The sequence below is a fragment of the Bufo gargarizans genome, chromosome 2 (genome assembly GCF_014858855.1).
Source record: "Bufo gargarizans isolate SCDJY-AF-19 chromosome 2, ASM1485885v1, whole genome shotgun sequence".
In the NCBI taxonomy this organism is placed as follows: domain Eukaryota; kingdom Metazoa; phylum Chordata; class Amphibia; order Anura; family Bufonidae; genus Bufo; species Bufo gargarizans.
Window position 1 is genome coordinate 554,347,175 of NC_058081.1, and position 23,413 is coordinate 554,370,587.

The window sequence follows — 23,413 nt, forward strand, 5'->3', positions numbered from 1 at the left end:
TCTTATAAACACACAAATATACAGCCTTTACACACAAATAAAGTATATAGCATATACACTGTAGAAAGGCACAAGGGTCCTTCTTTGACGGAAGGTAAGTGTCACCGAGGTTCCTGGCCTCAGTAAGATAGGAAACTGTAATTTTGTGTATCAGCAGCAGCTAGTGCTGGCTGACACTGTTTTATTTAGTATGGATGAAAAGCCTATCTGGGCCGGTTCTTATTGGGAGCAGCCAATAAGCAGGGTGGGTGGCTGTTCCCCACGTTTCCAGGCCGGGTTTTGGGCTGGGCTATAAAAACCCAGCCAGCAGTCTCAGCTGGGTGGAATGTATCCTCCATCTGACAGTGGAGCTTGGTCAGGCTCTGTTTTGGGACCTAAACATTTGGTACTGTGCTGGAGTGACACTGCTGGGAAACAGGGGCCCTAAAGCCTGCTGTGGACGGCTGTGGACAAATCAGGCTGCCAGGTGACATCTTTGTTCTGTGGACTTTGTGCAGTGTGAATTAACACCAGGACTCTGCAAAGTGTTTGTGTAACTTTTCCTTTGGTGTGAATAAACACTGAACTTTTTTCTTTACTACCGTGTTCTTGCCTCTGTACTGCAACCGCTTACCCTGCCTACCAGAGCAAATCCCTACAACACATACAACATATACATACATACAGTACATATCGCATTTTACACACACAATATATACACAAATACATACAGCATATAAGCACACATCTAGCATATACACATACTGTGGAGGAGATTGCTACAGGAACTCTTCCTTCCTGACAATCGCTTGCAAAATTGGCTCATGTAAAGGGCCCTTTAATAACAAGTACTGATCACAATTCCATTATCACACCACACCCCAAATAAATGTAGATCACAGACCAAACCCTAAAGTGTGTTCAGACACAAACTGCAGCATAAATGCAGAGAGCAGACCCCCAAATCAGTATAATCATTAAAGGGGTATTCCCATTTGAGACAAGGGGGGCATATCACAGTGCCTGGTTTCCTCCAAACATGACGCTTAGGATTGAGGCCAAAAAAGTTCAATCTCGGTTTCATCATACCAAAGAATCTTGTTTCTCACAGTCTGAGGGTCCTTAAGGTGCTTTTTTGCACTTACATGTGTCTTACTGACCAAAGGCTTCTTTCTGACCACTCTGCCATCAAGCCCAGATTAGAATATGACAGTGATATGACCTTCTGGAGGTTTCTCCAGTCTTCACAAAGGACCTTTGGAGCTCATTTAGAGTGACCATTGGGTTCTTAGTAACCTCCCTTACCAAGGCCCTTTTCCCTGATTACTTCGTTTGGTGGGGCAGTCTGCACTGGGAAGGGTCCTGATTGTTCCAAAGTTCTTCCATTTAAAAATCATGGAGGCCACTGTACTGTTGGGAACTTTCAGTGGAGCACATAATTTTTTTGTACCCTTCTCCAGGTCTGTGCCTCTACACAATCCTGTCTCTACAGACAGTTCTTTCCACCTCGTGGCTGTTTTTTGCTCTGATATGCATTGTCAGCTGTGAGGCCCTGTATAGACAGGGGTGTGTCTTTCTAAATTATGTCCAATCAAATGAATTTACCACAGGTGGACTACAATCAAGGTGTAGAAACATCTCAAAGATGATCAAGAGAAATGGGAGGCCTCCATAGCAAAATGTGTAATATTATAGCAAAGTTTCTGAATATTTATGTGCATTCGAAATTTTAGTTTTCCCTTTTTAAGAAATTTGCTAACATTTCTGTTTTCACTTTTCCATTTTGGGGTATTGAGTGCAGACTGATGAGGGAAAACTTGATTTCATTTAAATTTTAACACAAGGCCGCAACATAATAAAATGTGGAAAAAGGGAAAGGGTCCATCAGGTGTAGAGCTGAGCAGGATAAGAGCTGACATACACACATTTATACACTTACAGGCTGCTGTTTCTCCATGCTTATCTCCATTACTCCCTTGAATCTTCTATTTTGATCATGTGATAATGTACAAAGATCGTCTAGCATCTCCTGATTGTAGTGATGTTGGGATTATTGTATATATAACTGTATTTAGGGCTGTGCAGTATTGCAGGGCTGTGGGTTAAATTTCTGCCCCCTGCAGTCCTAGCAGAGCACCTCCTCACTTTGGCTTATCAGTGGTGCTCTCCTGGCTCCCCCCATTCATTGTTCCAATTAGGCCGAATGCACATGGCCATGTTCCACAGCCGTGAGCGGTCTGTGGTAACCCGGCCTGGATTCCTGCTGAGAGCAGGCGCGCACGGTATCATTGGTTGCTATGACGCCGTGCGCTTCATGCCGTCGCTGAACTTCAGTAATACACTGAAGTTGACCAGTGAAATAATTATGGCCGAGTACCGGCTGTTTAGCTAACCATTGAAAAAATTATGAGTGAGGGCCTGCCTGTGAGCTGACCCTGTAAAACATTATGGTTGAGGGCATGCAAGTGAGCTGACCCTCAAAAGCATATATGCAAGGGCCTGCTGGTGAGCTGACCCTCTGAAAGATTGTAGGCGAGGGCCTTATGGTGAGCTGACCCTGTAAAACATTATAGTTGAGGGCCTGCTGGTGATCTGACCCTCTAAAACATTATATGCGAGGGCTTGTAGGTGAGCTGACCCTCTAAAAGATTGTAGGTGAGGGCCTGCTGGTGAGCTCATTCTGTAAAACATTATGGTTTAGGGCCTGCTGGTGATCTGACCCTCAAAAACATTATGTGCGAGGGCCTACAGGTTAGCTGACCCTCTAAAACATTACATGCGCGCGCTTGCAGGTGAGCTGACCCTCTAAAAGATTGTAGGTGAGGGCCTGCTGGTGAGCTGACCCTCTAAAACATTATATGCGAGGGCCTGCAGGTGAGCTGACCCTCTACAACATTAGGAGCAAGGGCAGACTAATAAGCATAAAATGTATATAGGGCGGCTCACTAAAGCCCTAAAAATTGAATAAGGTGCAAATCCAAACGGAGCGTACCCAGCGCTTGTTTTGAGAGTAAGAAGTGAAGGGATGGCACTCTGATCATAGGTAATGTATGGAATAGAATATTTATTATGGGATGGCTTGATAAGCCAAATAACAACAATGTAAAATAATAAGAGCAGGATTTAGAAATATAGATATTTAAATAGGGATATATAAATAAAAAGAATTAAAATATATGAAGAATGTAAGGATAAAAATGGTGATACTTCAATTGAATGGTAAATCCTAGGAAAATAAGGTATACATAATATTGTAGCAATAATATAGAAGTAGTTGAATAAATAAATAAATAAAAAGCCGCAGGTAGTGATATTATATAAGTCTTATGGACCTACTGGAGGTAGGTGTAAGTATCCAGTCCAATAGTATCCAGAAAATGAATAAATTGGGTAAGGGGTGGGTACCTCCTTTAGGGAGTTTGATAGCGTTCAGTTTAAATTGATTTGCCCTCTTAACCCAAAAAATAATAAATGAGATATCCAGAGGTTGGATTAGAGGTGGGTACCTATTGTATGAGGTATAATCACATCCGGTTATAATTTGCTTATTCTCATAATAATAGTCCAGTAATGGTAGGTTGTGATGTATAATACTGCTGTGTTAGCAGGTATGTTACCCTCCTGATGATCAGAGGTAGGCTGGTGAGCGGCTCCTGACAGGCGGACAGCGTCCACGTGTGGTGTTCCCGCTCGCAGGGCTGTTTGCTCTGCCTATTTGCTGCTGTTGCTTTTCGTCACTTCCGGTGACGTCACTTGTGTTCGCTGGCTCTCCCGCTCGATTTTCATCGGCATTCCACGTGGAGGCTGATGGCGGGAAAACGCAGCTGCTTTCAAAGAAATGAAGTTTGCTCCGGAGCTTTTTAACTTTGGGATCCTTTTGGTTTAGCTAGCTGGTTTGAGTATGGCTAACTCCGAGACTAATAAGCATGTTGATAAGATGGAAGAGGAGGAGGATGAGAAAAGGAAGTTTGAACCATATACCCTTTTTTGTGGTGGAAGGTGTGCATGGGAATACAGTGTATTCAGTACATTATAAAAAACACCTTTAAAGTGCCTTTATGTACAGCCACTTTCCTCGGGTGGAGTAGAGACGTCGGGGCAATCCAGGCCATTTTTAAAAGAGTCAACCTGTCAGCATTTTCAGTTGACAGTTCATGCCACGTGTCCAACTTGGACACCCAGTAATTGTAAGGCACAGAGGGATCATTGAGGACGCTGACACTGTCTGCTACATACTCCTTCACCTTCTTCCAAAAAATGTCCCTCCTTGTGACACTAGGCCACGCATCAGGGTGAGAGTGCTGTCCCAGGCTTTTAAGAGTGTTGCCCTGCCTATGTTGGAACTGCTGTGTGTTCCCCTCATCTCCCCTCCTCGGTTGCCCAAGGAACTACGTACTCTGCTGCCAGCGTTGTCAACTGGAAGTTTTTGGAGCAATTTTTCCACAAGGACCTTCTGGTATTGCACCATTTTGCTCGTCCTCTCCACCACAGGAATGAGAGATGAGAAGTTCTCTTTGTAGCGGGGGTCGAGAAGGGTGAACAACCAATAATCGGCGTTGTCCAAAATGCGTAAAATGTGTGGGTCACGGGAAAGGCAGCCTAACATAAAGTCAGCCATGCGTGCCAGAGTCCCAACAGGCAAGATTTCGTGGTCGTCATCAGGTGGATGACTCAATCTCCTCATCCTCTTCCTCCTCTTCTGCCCATCCACAGTGAACAGATGGAATTAAACTTCCATGGGTACTACCCTCTGTAGCGGAAGCAACCGTCTCCTGCTCCTCATCATCAATCATTATCATCCAATTTGCGCTGAGAAGACGAACTGAGGGTGGTCTGGCTATCACCCTGTGTAATGTCTTCCCCCATTTGCACCTCTTCCACATGCAAAGCGTCGGCCTTAATTGTGAGCAGCAAGCTTTTGAGTAGACACAGAAGTGGGATGGTGACGCTGATAATAGCGTTATCGCCACTCACCATCTGTGTTGATTCCTCAAAGTTTCTTAAAACATCACAGAGGTCAGACATCCATGCCCACTCCTCGCTTGTGAAGAGCGGAAGCTGACTGGAAAGGCGACGACCATGTTGCAGCTGGTATTCCACAACTGCCCTCTGCTGCTCACAAAGCCTGGCCAACATGTGGAACGTGGAGTTCCAGCGCGTGCTCACGTCGCACAACAGACGGTAAGCTGGCAATTGTAAGCGCTGCTGCAGCATTGACAGACCGGCGGAAGCTGTCGATGACTTGCGGAAATGGGCACACACGCAGTGCACCTTCACCAGTGGGTAAGGCAAATTGGGGTAGGTTTTGAGAAACCGCTAAAACACTAAGTTGAAGACGTGGGCTAGGCATGGGATGTGTGTGAGCTTGGTCTCCTATCCCCTGTCACAGCTCTGCGGTAGTGTGCTGTTTGTCACCTAAGCAGATCAGCTTAAGCACGGCCTGTTGACGCTTCCCCACTGCAGTGCTACACTGCTTACAGCTACCAACTGATGGCTCACTGGTGCTGCAATAGGATCATTCTAAGGTGGAAGTGGAGGAGGAGAAGTGGGGGTTGGAGTCACTAACAGTGGTGGTAGCGGTAGCACCTGTGCCATCCCAGGGTACGACTCGCTCAGTGATACAGTCCTAACCTCAGTATCTGAGGAAAGGGATTTAGGGGTCATTATTTCAGAAGACTTAAAGGTAGGCAGACAATGTCATAGAGCAGCAGGAAATGCTAGCAGAATGCTTGAGTGTATAGGGAGAGGCATTACTAGTAGAAAGAGGGAGGTGCTCATGCCGCTCTACAGAGCACTAGTGAGACCTAATTTGGAGTATTGTGCTCAGTACTGGAGACCATATCTCCAGAAGGATATTGATACTTTGGAGAGAGTTCAGAGAAGAGCTACTAAACTGGTACATGGATTGCAGGATAAAACTTATCAGGAAAGATTAAAGGACCTTAACATGTAAAGTTTGGAAGAAAGACGAGACAGAGGGGATATGATAGAAACTTTTAAATACATAAAGGGAATCAACAAGGTAAAAGAGGAGAGAATATTTAAAAGAAGAAAAACGGCTACAAGAGGACATAGTTTTAAAGGGATTCTGTCACCTCCCCTCAGCCAAAAAACGATTTAAAAGCAGCCATGCAGCACAGCTTACCTGGATTAAGCTGTGCTGTTTAATCTTGAAATCCGTCCAGCAGTTACTTTAAAAAACGACTTTGATCAATAAGGAAATGCGTCCTGAAGGTGCCCAGAGGGGCGTTTTTTTCTTCCTACTGAGCCCAGTACCGCCCCTCTTTCAGTGCCCAGCCCGCCTTCCTTGTATTTTCTAACTGCCGCCCCCAGCCTGCCACAGCCTCTCCTGCCTCTCCTCCCCCTCCCTCACGCCGAACGAAGTCTCGCACAGGCGCAGTACCCACTGAGGGCTGCGCCTGTGCGATCATCAGGAGACTGAGGGCGGCAGCTTCATCTTCGTCACTGGGCATGCGCCGAGCCCAGTGACGTCCGATGCTCGCTCTTCCCTCAGTCAGCAGGGAAGAGCAAGCATCGGACGTCACTGGGCTCTGCGCATGCCCAGTGACGAAGATGAAGCTGCCGCCCTCAGTCTCCTGATGATCGCACAGGCGCAGCCCTCAGTGGGTACTGCGCCTGTGCGAGACTTCGTTCGGCGTGAGGGAGGGGGAGGAGGGGGAGGAGAGGCTGTGGGAGGCTGGGGGCGGCAGTTAGAAAATACAAGGAAGGCGGGCTGGGCACTGAAAGAGGGGCGGTACTGGGCTCACTAGGAAGAAAAAAACGCCCCTCTGGGCACCTTCAGGACGCATTTCCTTATTGATCAAAGTCGTTTTTTAAAGTAACTGCTGGACGGATTTCAAGATTAAACAGCACAGCTTAATCCAGGTAAGCTGTGCTGCATGGCTGCTTTTAAATCGTTTTTTGGCTGAGGGGAGGTGACAGAATCCCTTTAAATTAGCGGGGCAAAGGTTTAAAAGTAATATCAGTAGGTATTACTTCACTGAGAGAGTAGTGGATGCATGGAATAGCCTTCCTGCAGAAGTGGTAGCTGCAAATACAGTGAAGGAGTTTAAGCATGCATGGGATAGGCATAAGGCCATCCTTCATATAAGATAGGGCCAGGGGCTAGCCGTAGTACTTAGTATATTGGGCAGACTAGATGGGAAAAATGGTTCTTATCTGCCGACACATTCTATGTTTCCCGGCCTCCACAACGTTCACCCAGTCTGCCGTCAGCAAAATTTGGCGTCCCTGGCTGAAAGCACTTGTCCATGGTGTCAGTGGTTAAGTGGACCTTCCCAGTAACTGCGTTGGTCAGGGCACGGGTGATGTTACTGGACACATGCTGGTGTAAGGCGGGCACAGCACACCGTGAAAAATAATGGTGGCTGGGGACTGCGAAATGAACGAATGGCCGCTGACATCAGGCTGCGGAAGGCCTCAGTGTCCACAAGCCTAAAAGGCAACATTTCCAGGGCCAGTAATTTGGAAAGTTGCGCATTTAGTGCTATGGCCTTTGAGTGGGTGACTAGGTAGTTGCGCTTGCGTTCAAATGCCTTGGTTAAGGACATTTGTACGCTGCGCTGGGACACGGAAGTGGATGTGGTCGCTGATTGTGCTTGCGAAGGGTCAGGTGCAGGGTGGGAGGGATCCGGGCCTGTGCCTTCCACAGGGGATTGGCCAGAACGTAACACAGGGGAAGAGGAGGCAGTGGTGTGACCAGCAGACACAGATTGTGGACCCAGGTGTTCGGCCCTTCTATTACTTGATGCTAATTTTTTCATGGCACAGGTTGCAAATTACAATTCTTTTGTCGTCCGCACTTTCCTAAAAAACACCTACCCCTTGGCAAGGAAGATTTCCACAAGGGTGTGCTCCGGGGAACAGTTGCAGGCCTGTTTGGTGTGGCCCACCTTCTCCCTTTTGCCACCCCACTGCCTCTTCCAGCCTGTTGCGGTACTGTGGATCCCTCCCCCTCTGTACTGCTGTCCCCGCTCGGCTTGCAACCTTCCCAAGTAGGGCCAGTGACTTCATCGTCACCACCTCCTCTTCCACTTTCTCACTCTGCTCATCCTCCTGACTTATTGACCTAACAACAACCTCAGTTATTGACAACTGTGTCTCATCCTCATCATCAGCCTCTTGAGACACTAATTGCGTTGACTTATTGGCAACTGTGTCTCATCATCATCCTCCACCTCGTTAAACACTAATTGCCGTTCCCCACCGTCACCTTTTTCTGACTGTTGATGCTCAAGAGTTTGGGAATCAGTGTGCAAGATCTCCTCATGTCCCTCTTCAAGCGGGCTTGGCAAGAGGGCCAAATCAAGGAATGGCGATGAAAAGAGCTCCTCGGAATATCCGAGTGTGGGATCACTTGTTAAGAATCTCCATGGTGGGAGGAAGGAGGATCAGGGTGAGGATTGTGTTGATCAGACTCTTGGCTACTGAGATTTGACTTGATGGAAGACATGGTGGTGCTTAACTGACTGGAAGCATTATCTGCTGCAATCCAACCGACCACCTGGTCGAACTGATCTGACTTCTAGAGCGTTGTCCTGCGCCGCCCTGCAAACTGGGACATGAAGCTTGGCATCGTGGATAATTGTTTTTCTTGTGCTCTGGCAGCAGGCACAGTTTCAACACACCCAGGGCCACAGCCTCTGAGTGCACAATCAGCATCACGGCCTCTTCCCTGTCCTTTACTGCTCGCCTTCTTCATATTAAATGTTATATATGCTTGAAAGTATATCACACGTACAGTAGCGTAGGATTTGTAAGTGTATGCGCAAAAAAATTTAAAAAGGTATTTGGGATGTGAAAACGTCACACAGGAGATATACCGCTGATAATGTCGCTGATGTCAGCAGCGGCTAAAATAAAATTGCAGGGAATGTCCCAGGTTTTTGGGAATCAGGGCACAAGATCTCATGTCCCTCTTTAAGCGGGCTTGTCGAGAGACCCAAATGAAGGAATGGCGCTGAAAAGAGCTCCTCGGAATATCTGAGTGTGGGATTGCTTGTTAGCCAAGACTCTCCATGGTAGGAGGAATGAGGATTGTGTTGACCAGACTCTTGGCTACTGACACTGGACTTGGTGGAAGACAGGGTGGTGCCTAACCGACTGGAAACATTATCTGCTGCAATCCAACTGACCACCTGGTCACACTGGTCTGACTTCGAGAGCGTTGTCCTGCACCGCCCTGCAAACTGGAACATTAAGCTAGGTATTGTGGATGATTGTTTTCCTTATGCTCTGGCAGCGGGCACAGTTTAAACGGGGGCAGGGTCACGGCCTGTGCGTGCACAATCAGCATCATGGCCACTTCGCTGTCCTTTACTGCTCACCTTCTTCATATTAAATGTTATATATGCTTGAAAGTATGTCACATGTACAGTGATGTATGATTTGTAAGTGTATGCGCAAAAAAAATTAAAAAAGGTATTTAGGATGTGGAAACGTCACACAGGAGATATACCGCAGATAATGTCGCTGATAGCAGCAGTGGCTAATATAAAATTACAGGGAATGTAACAGGTTTTTGGGAATCAGGGCACAAGATCTCATGTCCCTCTTCAAGCGGGCTTGTCGAGAGGCCCAAATGAATGAATGGTGCTGAAAAGAGCTCCTCGGAATAGGTATTTGGGATGTGGAAACGTTACACAGGAGAAATACCACAGATAATGTTGCTGATGTCAGCTGCGGCTAATATAAAATTACAGAGAATGTCACAGGTACTTGGGATGTGGAAACGTTAACAATTTTTATTTTTTGTTATTTACAGTGTTCATCTGACAGATGTGCTATTTTTAGATCATGTGGTATTTTTATAGACCAGGTTGTTACAGACGCAACAATACCAACTTTACATAATAAAGTATTTTGGAAAAAAAATATTTTTTAGTGTCTCCATATTCTGAAAGCCATAGTTTTCTTTTTTTGGGCGACTGTCTTATGTAGGGGCTCATTTTTTTCGGGATCAGATGTCTGTTTGATTGGTACTATTTTAGGGTGCATATGACTTTTTGACGGCTTGCTATTACACTTTTTGTGATGTAAGGTGACAAAAAATGGCTTTTTCTACACATTTTTTTTTACGATGTTCACCTGAGGGGTTAGTTCATGTGATATTTTTATACAACAGGTTCTTATGTACGCGGCGATACTTACTATGTATACCTTTTTTTAGTTATTTATGTTTTACACAATAACAGCATTTTTGAATAAAAAAAATTCATATTTCAGTGTCTCCATATTCTGAGAGGCATAGTTTTTTTTATTTTTTGGGGCGATTGTCTTAGGTAGGGTCTCAGTTTTTGCGGAATGAGATGATGGTTTGATTGGTACTATTTTGGGGTGCGTATTACTTTTTTATCGCTTGCTATTACACTTTTTGTGATTTAAGGTGAGAAAAAAATTGCTTTTTTGACACCGTTTTAATTTTTTTTTTTTTTACGGTGTTCACCTGAGGGGTTAGGTCATGTGATATTTTTATAGAGCAGGTCATTACGGATGTAGCAATACCTAATATGTATACTTTTTTCTATTATTTTTTTATTATTTATAATAAATAAAAATAAATCATGTTTTAGTGTCTCCATAGTCTGAGAGCCATAGTTTTTTCTGATTTTGGGAGATTGTCTTAGGTAGGGTATCATTTTTGCAGGATGAGATGACGGTTTGATTGGCACTATTTTGGGTTGCATATGACTTTTTGATCACTTGGTATTACACTTTTGTGATGTAAGGTGACAATTTTTTTTTTATTACACCGTTTCTATTTAAAAAAATTTACGCTGTTCACCCGAGGGGTTAGGTCATGTTGTATTTTTAGAGAGCAGATTGTTACGGAAGTGATGATACCTAATATGTCTACATATTTATATTTTTTTACATTTAACACAATAAAAGCATTTATGAAACAAAAATATAATGTCTCCATAGTCTGAGAGCCATAGTTATTTTTTTTTTTGGGGGGGGGGGCGATTGTCTTAGGTTGAGGCTCATTTTTTTTCGGGATGAGGTGACGGTTAGATTGCTACTATTATGGGGGGCATACGCCTTTTTGATCGCTTGGTGTTGCACTTTTATGGATGTAAGGTGACAAAAAAAAAATGTATTTTATTTTTTGGACGGTGTTCACCTGAGGGGTTAGGTCATGTGATATTTTTATAGAGCCGGTTGATACGGACGCAGCGATACCTAATATGTCTCCTTTTCTTTTTTTCTCTATTTTTTTTTTTTTTTTTACTTGACTTTGTGAAAAGGAAGTTTTTTTCTTTTTCCTTGAAACTTTAACTTTTTTTTTACTTTTTTTGTCCCACTCTGTAAATTCAACTTTTGGGGGTCTGATCCCCTTTACAATGCATCACAATACTTCTGTATTGTGATACATTGGCTGTAAGTGTATTACAGATTGTAATACACTTACAGCCTGCTTCCTGTGAGATCCAGGGTGCTGGATCTCACAGGCTTTCCCGGAAGGCAGCTACGATGCCTTCCCTGCCATGGGGTCCCTGTCACAGCAGCGCGGGCACCTCATAGACACCAGCACCCGTGAGGATATCGCATGTGTCGCGGTCAGCACTGACAGCGGCTGTGCAAGGGTTAATGCGCTGGAATCAGTGTTTTCACCGGTGCTGGGGCATACTGCAGGGGTCCGGCTATCAGTGACAGCTGGACCCATGCCACTGATCGAGCTGGTGTAGCTCCTGCACCCGCCCGATCAGCGCGCCGTACCTGCACTGCGCTGGGATTTCTGTCCCGCATTTCTGCGCCATACATGTACGGGGCTGGTATCCTAAGGGTTAATGGTGACAATAATTCCTTAAAGGAGACATTTGCATCGGATAGGAGTACTCACTCGTCGTAGAAAATAATTTTTTGCAGTTTTGCCTGTTTCTCTTTTCTGCAGCAGTATACCATTAAAATTTAAATACAAAATATTCTCCTTCTGTAGCAGTCAAAGCAGATGATAGACATGAAAACTTTTTCAGTTTACTGCTGCTGTGAGGGAAAAATGTTACCTGAAGGATTAGCCTCATTATGACAGTGGGTATAGAATTGGGATAAAATTATGACAGCTATGTTGCTCTCTTGATAGACCTAAATAAAGATGTCCACAGAGGAACATTGTATTGATTAGTGTAATGTAAAGTGTATCACTACGGGTGTGGACAGGGGCGATCTTTCTGGTCACATTAGTGGTCTGACCAAAAAGTTAAGCGAGACATGTCTGTTGCGCTAAAGGTTCAAACAAACATAGTAAGTTAGAGCTAAAACTAGGGGAGAAAATATAATACCAGTAAATAGAGTGATTTCACAAAATGATATCCAGAAAACCATCCACCCACAGATTAGTCACATATAGGTTGTTCATGTCTTAGTTATGTGTGACCTGTGCAGTTGTACAAGACGCATCCGCCATCCCTACTAAAGGGGGCACCACCATAAATCTTAATAATAATTGGATAATAGTACTATTTATTGTATAGCACCATTACATATTAGTGCCCCCACAATGTAGTTATACTCCCTTAGTGACCCGCACACAGTAGTTATGCTCCCTTTGTGCCCCCTCACAGTATTTATGCTCCCTTAGTGCCTCCACACAGTAGAGTGCCCTCTTATTGCCCCCACGCAGTGCCTCCTGATAGTGGTGCTGACTCCTCCTTAGTCATCCACTTACAGTAATGCTGGCCCCTCAGTGCTGCTCTTACAATAGTGAAGCCCCTGTAGTATTAATTAAGATTTTAAAAAGCACTGTGATACTCAACCAACCAAACACCCCTGATGAACGGAGCACATCATGCTCTCCTCAGCACCAGGTATGATGCCGTGATGTCATAGCGCCTTCTGAGCTGAGCAGGAGAATAGACAAGCCTGGTGGTAATACCCGTTGGATAACATCCAACAAGTCCTGATAACCCATCTCGACAGGGGCACTATTGACTATTGACAAAGAAACAGTATCCTATCTATCTAAAAAACACCCAATAACGCCAGGTACTGTACATATTACCAAAAGTCCACAAATGTCTTAACAAACCCCCGGGACGCCCTATAGTCTCATCCTCTGACTCCATCCTATCTCCCCTCTCGGAATTCCTAGAGAAGGTCCTTACACCCAAAGTTAAAACCACCAAGTCATTCCTTCTCGACACATCCACATTCCTACAACTCATAAGGGACATCAAACAGGTTCAGCCAGATTCCATTCTGGCCACCCTCGATGTAGTAAGCCTGTATACATCAATAACACACAGCAAGGGCCTAGCTGCCACTAAGAGATTCTTGAGACAACGGGCACCAAACCTGAAGTCTCATCACTATGCATGGACCTCCTCCACCTTGTCCTTACCCAAAACTACTTTTTGTTTGAAGACAACTTCTTCATTCAGAAACAAGGGACCGCGATGGGGGCACACATGGCGCCCCCTTGCGCTAATTGTTACATGGCCACGCTAGAAGAAGATTACATCTACACAAACACAGAGTTCCAACAACATGTAGTAACCTGGAAAAGATACATCGATGATGTTTTCTGCATATGGAACAGCACGATAGAATCACTACAAGATTTCCTCACCTACTTAAATTCCATTTGGCCTGAACTCCAATTCACCCTACACCACAGCAGCACATCAATAAATTTCCTCGACACCATAGTCTCTAAAGATCCAATGGCTATCTGCATACTGACCTATACACAAAGCCCACAGACCGCAATAGTCTACAACACTATTCTAGCTTTCACCCCACCAGCATGAAAAAGTCCCTCCCACGATCACAGTTCCAAAGAATATCCCGCATAGTTGACAACACGGAAACAAAGGAAATGAGATTAAACGAAATGTCCACACGATTTCTAAATAGGGGCTATCCTAACACTGTGATCAAAGAATGCCTACAACCCAGCCAGAAAGTCAGGGTTAAACAGGCCCAGAGGGTACCTTTCGTGCATACATTCCACCCCTTTGCTCACAAGATCCAACACATCTTACGTAAACACTGGCACCTCTTACACCAGGCGTACCCACATATCGAAGCATTCTCACTTCCCTACCTACCATGTAATAGACGCCCCAAGAACCTAAAAGATATGCTTGTAAGGGCAGATGTGGGCTCCAATATCAAGATACCAAGACAAATGCTCCTACAAACACAAAGTAAAGGCACATTTCCCTGCCTACATTGCACGCAATGTTCACATGTCACAAATGGTGACAAGATCTTCCACCCCCTAACAGGGAAAGGGATCCCAATACGGGTTTTTTTCACATGCGATTCCACCAATGTTATTTATGTCATCAAATGCCCTTGCGGCCTGACTTATGTGGGCGAAACAACACAGACCATTAGGGACAGAATATGTCAGCATAAGTCCAACATCCGCTGTGAAAACAATCACCTGCCCATTCCCGCACATTTCGCAGCTAAACGTCATACTATTGCCCAACTGCGATTCCAGGTAGTTGAACAGGTAACAGTTCCCAGAAGAGGCGGAGATTTATCACGCCTCCTCATGAACAGGGAAGCCATGTGGATCCACCGTCTACAAACGCTGGAACCCAAGGGACTCAACCGGGAATATGAAATAGGAGGCTTCATATAGCTCCTACTGTACAGCAACTGATTCCCCCCTTCTCTCCGTTCATAAAAGATACGATATTCACCCATATCCAAAATGGACACCGTCGGCGGATGATATGTACAATAATATATTTATAATATATTCAAAATCGAGTGCTTTTGAATTATGAGCGACGGTGACACTGGTGTCAACAGGCTTTCATTCAAATATAACATACAACATGTACATTTATTTCATGTTCCTGTATATATGACTTGTTTGAGTGTACATCAACCACATGTATTACTCTATGAGCAAGATTATAATTTGCAGATATTGACCATTTGCCATAACCAAAACAGTACTAACGGCACCTCTATTCCTATTCTAGAGCAGATATTGAATCTTATACAAGTCCCATCAAGAACTGAATAGATCATATCCTTTTTATGGCTCATTCCCCTGGTGGTCATCCTAGGTAAATATGGCAGATATTGCACCCTTAACTCTCCCAGTCTCAGCGCCTCCCCACCACCCTACTAGACAGCAACTGGCAGCAACAGCGAGCCCCGGCGCATGCGCAATCACACTTAGTGGTCAGACTCAACCGGCCGCTCCAACGCCCGCCCAGACGCTACGCGCGCATGCGCAATCTCTCCTGAAGAACTCCGGGCGCCATCTTGGTTCTCCCGGAAGTGCGTCAGCCAGTACCCGCCCCTCCAGCTACGCCGCTAAGCCGAGCCTCCTCATAAGGGGAACGGAGACACAACCACCACTATGGCAATCCGGAATACAGGCCTCAGCCTCCCGGACCGCATGCCAAACAGGGACATAGAGCCCACGTGAGAAGCAGCATTCCTGCCACCCACTGAGGGAACCTCATCCTTTATTCAGCTTTGCACTATATGCGGCCACAATCCGGGTAAGAACTAATCAGTTGTACTCCTTTACTCCTATGAGCCATGTTTTCTGATGCCACTATCACCAATGCCTCTCAGCCTGTACAATGTAATATCTTGACTGCAACCCATACTATACCGGACTCTGCACTTAGCCAGATCCCTAACTTGTCTGATGAAGTAACATGTTTTTGACTCCACAGCATGCGTGTTATAGATATTAGATAGTATACGCTATGTCATATTCCCTACTATTCATTCCTTAATTCCACCAACTGATGCCTTTTGCCCTACTTTAACCCCGGTGAAACACCAAAGTGATTCACTTCAGAATGAACCCACCACCTAAAGCCACCTACTTGCCGCAGACTACTCCGATGAAGATGATCCCACAGGGTCCCCAGATGACAGACGACGCTCTCTTAATGTGCCATATCGACACGTCTTCTTCTTCTGTATATAATTTAATCGATATGTCATGTGCTGTATGTCTATTGCGCACCTATTTGCAACACTATGTATACTGTACGACTATTCTATACCTATTGTGATACTTTAGATACCGTAAGATTTTTTTGTACACGTATTGTGACACTTTATATACCCAAGATTACTGTACATTTATTGTGATACTTTATATGCCTTTCCAGTTGAAGAAGGCTATTCAGACGAAAACGTTCTTTGACTGGAACCGCACAAAATAAAAGCTTTATACTGAAACTCAAGTGGAGTACAGGAGTCTTTCTAAATTGCATGTATCTGGTTTGGGAACCATCTCCTAACACCCACGCAATCCAATTGGAGAACTATCCAACCTTATATCACCAATACCCGGGGGATGTCACTGCATCACGTCTCCTGCTGGGAAGCACACTGGCTAGTGAATGGTGGAGTATGGAGCTGAAGTCTCCCTACTTCACCATTGCATACAATCGTATCTACATCCTCAGGATGCAGATATAATTGAAATGGGGATGTACTACAGCTCTCCCGAAACCACAGGACAGCCACCAGAGCCTGGGACTGTCCCACCATATATGAGACATTTGGGAGGTATGTCATAATTAGATTACTTTATGCCTGAAGCTGTTATTTGGTATTATTCATATGCCACTCTGTTGGTGCTGACAATTTACTTGTCCCATATACTAAACTGATAAAGAGCATGGAGGGGCTTAGTTATGAAGAAAGATAAAAATAACTAAATTAATTTAGTCTTGAGAAGAGACGTCTAAGGGGACCCTCCGCTGGACTTGGAGAGATAGTGTCGGCTTGTAGATGTCTCACAGCCGTCCTCTGGTTGGCGTCCCACGTATGCAAGATTCGCCGTCCCTTTCTTTGCTGCGCTGTCTGTAAGTCAGGGATGATCATCCACTATCATGATCGAGTTTCTATCTTGATGCATTATAGTAATACAGTTTACGGTATGTCCATAAATTTGTATACTGTCTTTATTTGTACCAAACGCGTTTTAGGACTACGTCCCTTCCTCAGTGGTAGACAGTATACTGATACTAATTCCTTTTTATAGTGAGGCTGATATTGAGGGGAGGTAAAACCTTGGAGGAACATAACATATGGAGGGGATTCCAATGGATCAGCTAAATTAATTTAGTCTTGAGAAGAGACGTCTAAGGGGGGACATGATTAACCTATACAAATATATAAATGGGCCATACATATAATACGGTGAAAAGCTGTTCCATGTAAAATGCGCTCAAAAGACAAGGGGGCACTGCCTCCGATTGGAGAAGAAAAAGTTCTCTGTCCGGAAGCGTCAAAGCTTCTATACTGTAAGAACTGTGAAGCTGTGCAATAGACTTCCTCAGGACGTTGTCACAGCAGGAACAGTGGACAGTTTTAAAAACGGTTTAGATGAATTCTTAATAGTAAATGACATAAATGCTTATGAAAACGTGTAGAAATCTGAGTCTCAATTCCTTCTGGTATTCGCGTCACCACCTTTCTCTTGGTTGAACTGTATTAACTATGTAACTAAATAGTTCCTAGTCATTTTAGCAACTACATAGATGCTTCAAGTTGCAGGTTTAACAATTAAATCAATCAATGTAGGTCATATCAAAGAAATACATACTGACATGGAAGCCTCTGGTATCACAGATGAATTGTAGCATGTCCACCAGTTCTGAGCCACAGAGCATCTCCCTAGAGCGAGGCCTTAAGCAACGAGCGTTGGCGGTTCCCACATACAGCGTAAACACCAGAGAAAGACAAAGTATCATCTGACTGATAGTGATCGGTGCTGCCTTCTAGGAAAGGTGAAAAAAGTCAATGTTATAGGCAAACATAATAAGGCAAAGGTTATCCAATAATTACTTTCATTGTCTTCATCATGTCGCTGACACTTGTCCTACTTATATTATTCACATTTGATACTAACATCAATGGTAGAGTGAATTTCACTCTGGTCATGCCTCAGGATGGACTACTTACACTAACTAATGCTCACATTTTATTTGACCTGTCAAAAGGTGTGAGGAAAGGAAATGACAACTGTTCTGGGTAGGGTTGAGCAAATTAGGTTTGGATTGCTGTATCCAAAGCCGATTCTTTTAAAAACTACTTTGTTACTGTATAGTATTTTATGCGAATAAACAAAGTGACACGTGAATCGAGACTAAGTTTCGCGATATTTGCTGAAACTTTAGAAAGATCTTCATGGAAGGCAATACATTTTACAGTAGGACAGAGCAGATACTCTTAACTAAGTTCTTAAAATAATCGGCTTCAGATACAGCAATCCGAACCAGATTCGCTCAACCCTAGTTCCGGGCACAATTATTTTGTTCAGTCAAAGTTTTGTCTTGATTTAATGCCATTGAGTCCTGGGACTGAAGCCCATAATTATGGCAGTGGATGTGGAAGCATTGTGGTTTTGGGTTATTCCTAAGGGCGTTATCTTGGCATTCCCCTGGTTTTCACCCTTTACAGAGATCTGGACTTTGCTGCAGGGGAACCGCCAGGTTGCTACCGCCTGGAGTAATGTGTGATTGACAGCTGACCCACAGGGGTCAGAGACACCAGTGTGTGGCACTAGGGGATCAATTTGTCAGGGACAGGCCAAGGTGAGAGTGTGCAGAAAACAAGCTATCTGATAAAGAGTCAGTATGACACAGATCAGGTCAGGCAGCAGAGGGGCAGAATCCAGGAAACTGCCAGAAGTCTGTACATGTGCAGACAAACAAATACATTAGCAGAGAAAAGTATGTCAAAAGACTGATGCAAAAAATGTATGAAAAATAATAAGACTTTATTGGACCATATATTAAAACCAAATAGAAATGAAGATTGGAGGGCACTCAAAATATCAGATCAAAAGGAGTTTTAGTACATTATATAACTATATTTATTATAAAAAAAATTGTATTAAAAGACACCCTAATAAAGTTACTAAAAATTGATAAGTCAATAAACCAGAAAAGTTAATATGATACAGTAGACTGCAGTCTCAATATGGTAATTCCTTCAGGGAGACTCTCCTGTGGATCCCTGTGTCAATGATCCATGTGGATATCAGTGCTCCGCCCCCTGTAATTAGGATAAGATTGTATTTATGGTGCTGAGCACTGTCTCCACCTAGGCCAGTGATGGCTAATCTCCGACACCCCAGCTGTGGTCAAACTACGACTCCCAGCATGCTCCATTCATTTCTATGGAGTTCTGAGAACAGCCAAGCAAGTGTACATCTTGGGAGTTGTAGCTTTACCACAGCTGGAGTGCCGGGGGTTAGCCATCACAGACCTAGGGCATCGACCCCCACTGGTAGAAACTATGAAATGATTGTAATGAAACAACAATAAAAATTGTGATTATAAAGGATGAGAGCCTCAGCAAAATACAGATATCAATTCAGGATCCCTCCCCAAAAAATCGGATAGATATAGGATCCTTCTAAAATACAGTACAATGGTCCACTTTATTGAGAATGTCAATCAGTGATCCTTGATTTTTCCAGATCAATACACAAGCCCCTTATCTGTTTTATCAATACAACCTTGATTGCTGCATTGACAAGGGTTTAGATGTGATATCCGGACCTCACTTGCGGTTACCTTATGTATTTCCGCAGTCAGCTTGTAGGGAATGCCGTTTTTAATGTAATGATCCGTTTGCAGACAATGCCATATTGAAACAGTATGTCTCTTTATCTAATTGATTGCCACAAGGGCTACATTACCCTCCGCTGGACTTGGAGAGATAGTGCCGGCTTGTAGATGTCTCACAGCCGTCCTCTGGTTGGCGTCCCACGTATGCAAGATTCGCCGTCCCTTTCTTTGCTGCGCTGTCTGTAAGTCAGGGATGATCATCCACTATCATGATCGAGTTTCTATCTTGATGCATTATAGTAATACAGTTTACGGTATGTCCATAAATTTGTATACTGTCTTTGGTTCGTATACTGTCTTTATTTGTACCAAACGCCTTTTAGGACTACGTCCCTTCCTCAGTGGTAGACAGTATACTGATACTAATTCCTTTTTATAGTGAGGCTGATATTGAGGGGAGGTAAAACCTTGGAGGAACCTAACATATGGAGTGGATTCCAATGGATCAGCAGATGGTGACACACTCCAGCAAGGTTATGCAGATACTGTGCGTCTCTCATACGATAGTAATTCAAGATGTGAAACATAATAAATAGACAAATACATAAATAGATACTTATATAGATCGACTTACTCCATATATTACATCCAGAAATAATAAAAAAATAATAAATAATATACTAAATAATATGAACTACATGAGGTGAATTCAAACTGAATATTACTATGGGACTATTTATGTCCCTGATTTCCTTATTTTTTATGGTACAAACTGATTTATACTATACAGAGGCAGAGCTATATCATATTACAAATAAAATGACCCTAATATAAATAATTAATTATAAAATGACCATACATTTGATAAGTATGAAAATGATTATACAATTGGTGACTAGAATACTTCCCTATGTCCTAAAATTAGCAGTGTAGTAAAATTGATAGTGTAATAAAATTGATAGTGTGATAAATGAATAAAATAAAATAAGATAGTCGTAGTCTAAGAGACGGGGGCCGATGAGGAAGAGGAGGTCGGGACGCTGGTAAACAGCCTGGCCCCGTTCCCCCATCCCCCACCGGCAGCCGCCCCACCAGGTAGAACTTAAATTACAGGAAACCGAATAATTCCATCTCCGCATTAAGGCCAAATTCATAAAACTTTCTTGCCTCTGCTCTGGACATTTTTGCAACAGAGTTCCCCCCTCGCCACGATCTTCTAATTTTCTCTAGGGCTGCAAACTTGAGTGTACTGGGATATTGATTATGGAATAGTTTGTAGTGTTGTGAGACCAAGTGATTTTCAAACCCTTTTTTGATATTATTAATATGCTTGGCTATACATTTTGTCAATGCTCTTTTTATCCGTCCGATGTACTGCTTTCTACATGGGCATTCCAAAATATAAATCCCTTCTGTCGTATTACATGACAAACTATCCTTAATTTTATGACAGAAAGAATTTTGAGTCGAGTGGATTTCCATGGTCTTTTTTGGGAAATTGGTAATTCTACAGTTGTTACAAACTCCACACTTGTGAAAACCTTTTAACAAAAGCCAATTCGAGTTGGCCCCTAATGTTGTTCTCTTCCTTATAGATGGTGCAACCAATAGGCCCAGATTCGGTGCCCTAGTATATGTTAGAAGTTGTTTAGGGGTCAATAGAGGGCCTACAACTTTTTCCCTCAATAGATGATACCACTGTTTATTTATAATCCTCTCTATTGTTTATATTGTGCATGAAATGGAAGTATAATTCTTGTGTGATAACCTTTTCTTTAGTTTTGAAGAAATTTTCTCTATCTAGACCTATCTCCTTGTTAAGTGACATCTCCACTAACTTTTCTGGATATTCTTTAGTTACAAACTGTTCTAAAGAATATCCAGAAAAGTTAGTGGAGACGTCACTTAACAAGGAGAGAGGTCTAGATAGAGAAAATTTCCTCAAAACTAAAGAAAAGGTTATCACACAAGATAGTGACTTAAGAATTATACTTCCATTTAATGCACAATATAAAACAATAGAGAGGATTATAAATAAACAGTGGCATCATCTATTGAGGGAAAAAGTTGTAGGCCCTCTATTGACCCCCAAACCACTTATAACATATACTAGGGCACCGAATCTGGACCTATTGGTCACACCATCTATAAGAAAGAGAACAACATTAGGGGCCAACTCGAATTGGCTTTTGTTAAAAGGTTTTCACAGGTGTGTGGAGTTTGTAACAACTGTAGAATTACCAATTTCTCGAAAAAGACCGTGGAAATCCACTTGACTCAAAATTCTTTCCGTTTTAAAATTAAGGCTAGTTTGTCATGTAATACGACAGAAGGGATTTATATTTTGGAATGCCCATGTAGAAAGCAGTACATCGGACGGACGAAAAGAACATTGAAAAAACATATTATTAATATCAAAAAAGTGTTTAAAAATCACTCGGTCTCACAACACTACAAACTATTCCATAATCAAGATCCCAGTACACTCAAGTTTGCAGCCCTAGAGAAAATTAGAAGATCGTGGCGAGGGGGGAACTCTGTTGCAAAAATGTCCAGAGCAGAGGCAAGGAAGATTTATGAATTTGATACATTATCCCCCACTGGCCTTAATGCAGAGATGGAATTATTCGGTTTCCTCTAATTTAAGTTCTACCTGGTGGGGCGGGTGACGGGAGATCGGGGCTAGGCTGTTTACCAGCGTCCCAACCTCCTCTTCCACATCGGCCCCAGTCTCTTAGACTACGACTATCTATTTTATTATTTTATAAATTTATCACACTATCAATTTTATTACACTATCAATTATACTACACTACCAATTTTAGGACATAGGGAAGTATTATAGTCACCAATTGTATAATCACTTTCATACTTATCAAATGTATGGTCATTTTATAATTAATTATTTATATTAGGGTCATTTTATTTGTAATATGATATACCTCCGCCTCTGTATAGTATAAATCAGTTTGTACCATAAAAAATAAGGAAATCAGGGACATAAATCGTCCCATAGTAGTAATCAGTTTGAATTCACCTCATGTAGTTCATAATATTTAGTATATTATTTATTGTTTTTTATTATTTCTGGATGTAAGGCATCTATTTATGTATTTATCAAATTATTTATTTGTCTATTTATTATGTTGCACATCTTGAATTACTATCGCATGAGAGACGCACAGTATCTGCATAACCTTGCTGGAGTGTGTCACCATCTGCTGATCCATTGGAATCCACTCCATATGTTATGTTCCTCCAAGGTTTTACCTCCCCGCAATATGAGCCTCACTATAAAACGGAATTACCGGTAGTATCAGTATACTGTCTACCACTGAGGAAGGGACCGTAGTCCGTTTGGTACAAATAAAGACAGTATACGTACCAAAGACAGTATATGAATTTATGGAAATACCGTAAACTGTATTACTGGAATGCATCAAGATAGAAACTCGATCATGATAGTGGATGATCATCCCTGACTTACAGATAGTGCAGCAAAGAAAGGGATGGTGATTCTTGCATTTGTGGGACGCCACATGGGACCCCAACCGGAGCGCAATCTTTCGGGATGGCTGTGAGACATCTACAAGCCGGCACGATCTCTCCAAGTCCAGCGGAGGGTAACGTAGCCCTTGTGGCAATCAATTAGATAAAGAGACATACTGTTTCAATATGGCATTGTCTGCAAATCGATCATTACATTAAAAACGGCATTCCCTGCAAGCTGACTGCGGAAATACATAAGGTAACCGCAAGTGAGGTCCGGATATCATATCTAAACCCTTGTCAATGCAGCAATCAAGGTTGTATTGATAAAACAGATAAGGGGCTTGTGTATTGATCGGGAAACATCACAATTTGTATTGTTGTTTTATTACAATCATTTCATAGTT

General features: G+C 43.1%; 1 protein-coding gene across 2 annotated transcripts in view; it reads right to left on the reverse strand.

Annotated features, from left to right (window-relative positions):
• LOC122926676 (insulin-like growth factor III) overlaps nt 1–23,413 on the reverse strand; it is a 68,965-nt gene that overhangs the window by 20,727 nt on the left and 24,825 nt on the right. Inside the window, exon 2 of one of the 2 annotated variants that reach the window (XM_044278128.1) lies at nt 17,546–17,720. The exons of the other annotated variant lie outside the window; for it this stretch is intronic. Coding sequence (XP_044134063.1) covers nt 17,546–17,720 — 175 coding nt within the window. The remainder of the gene's footprint in view (nt 1–17,545; nt 17,721–23,413) is intronic. 2 annotated transcript variants of the gene reach the window in all.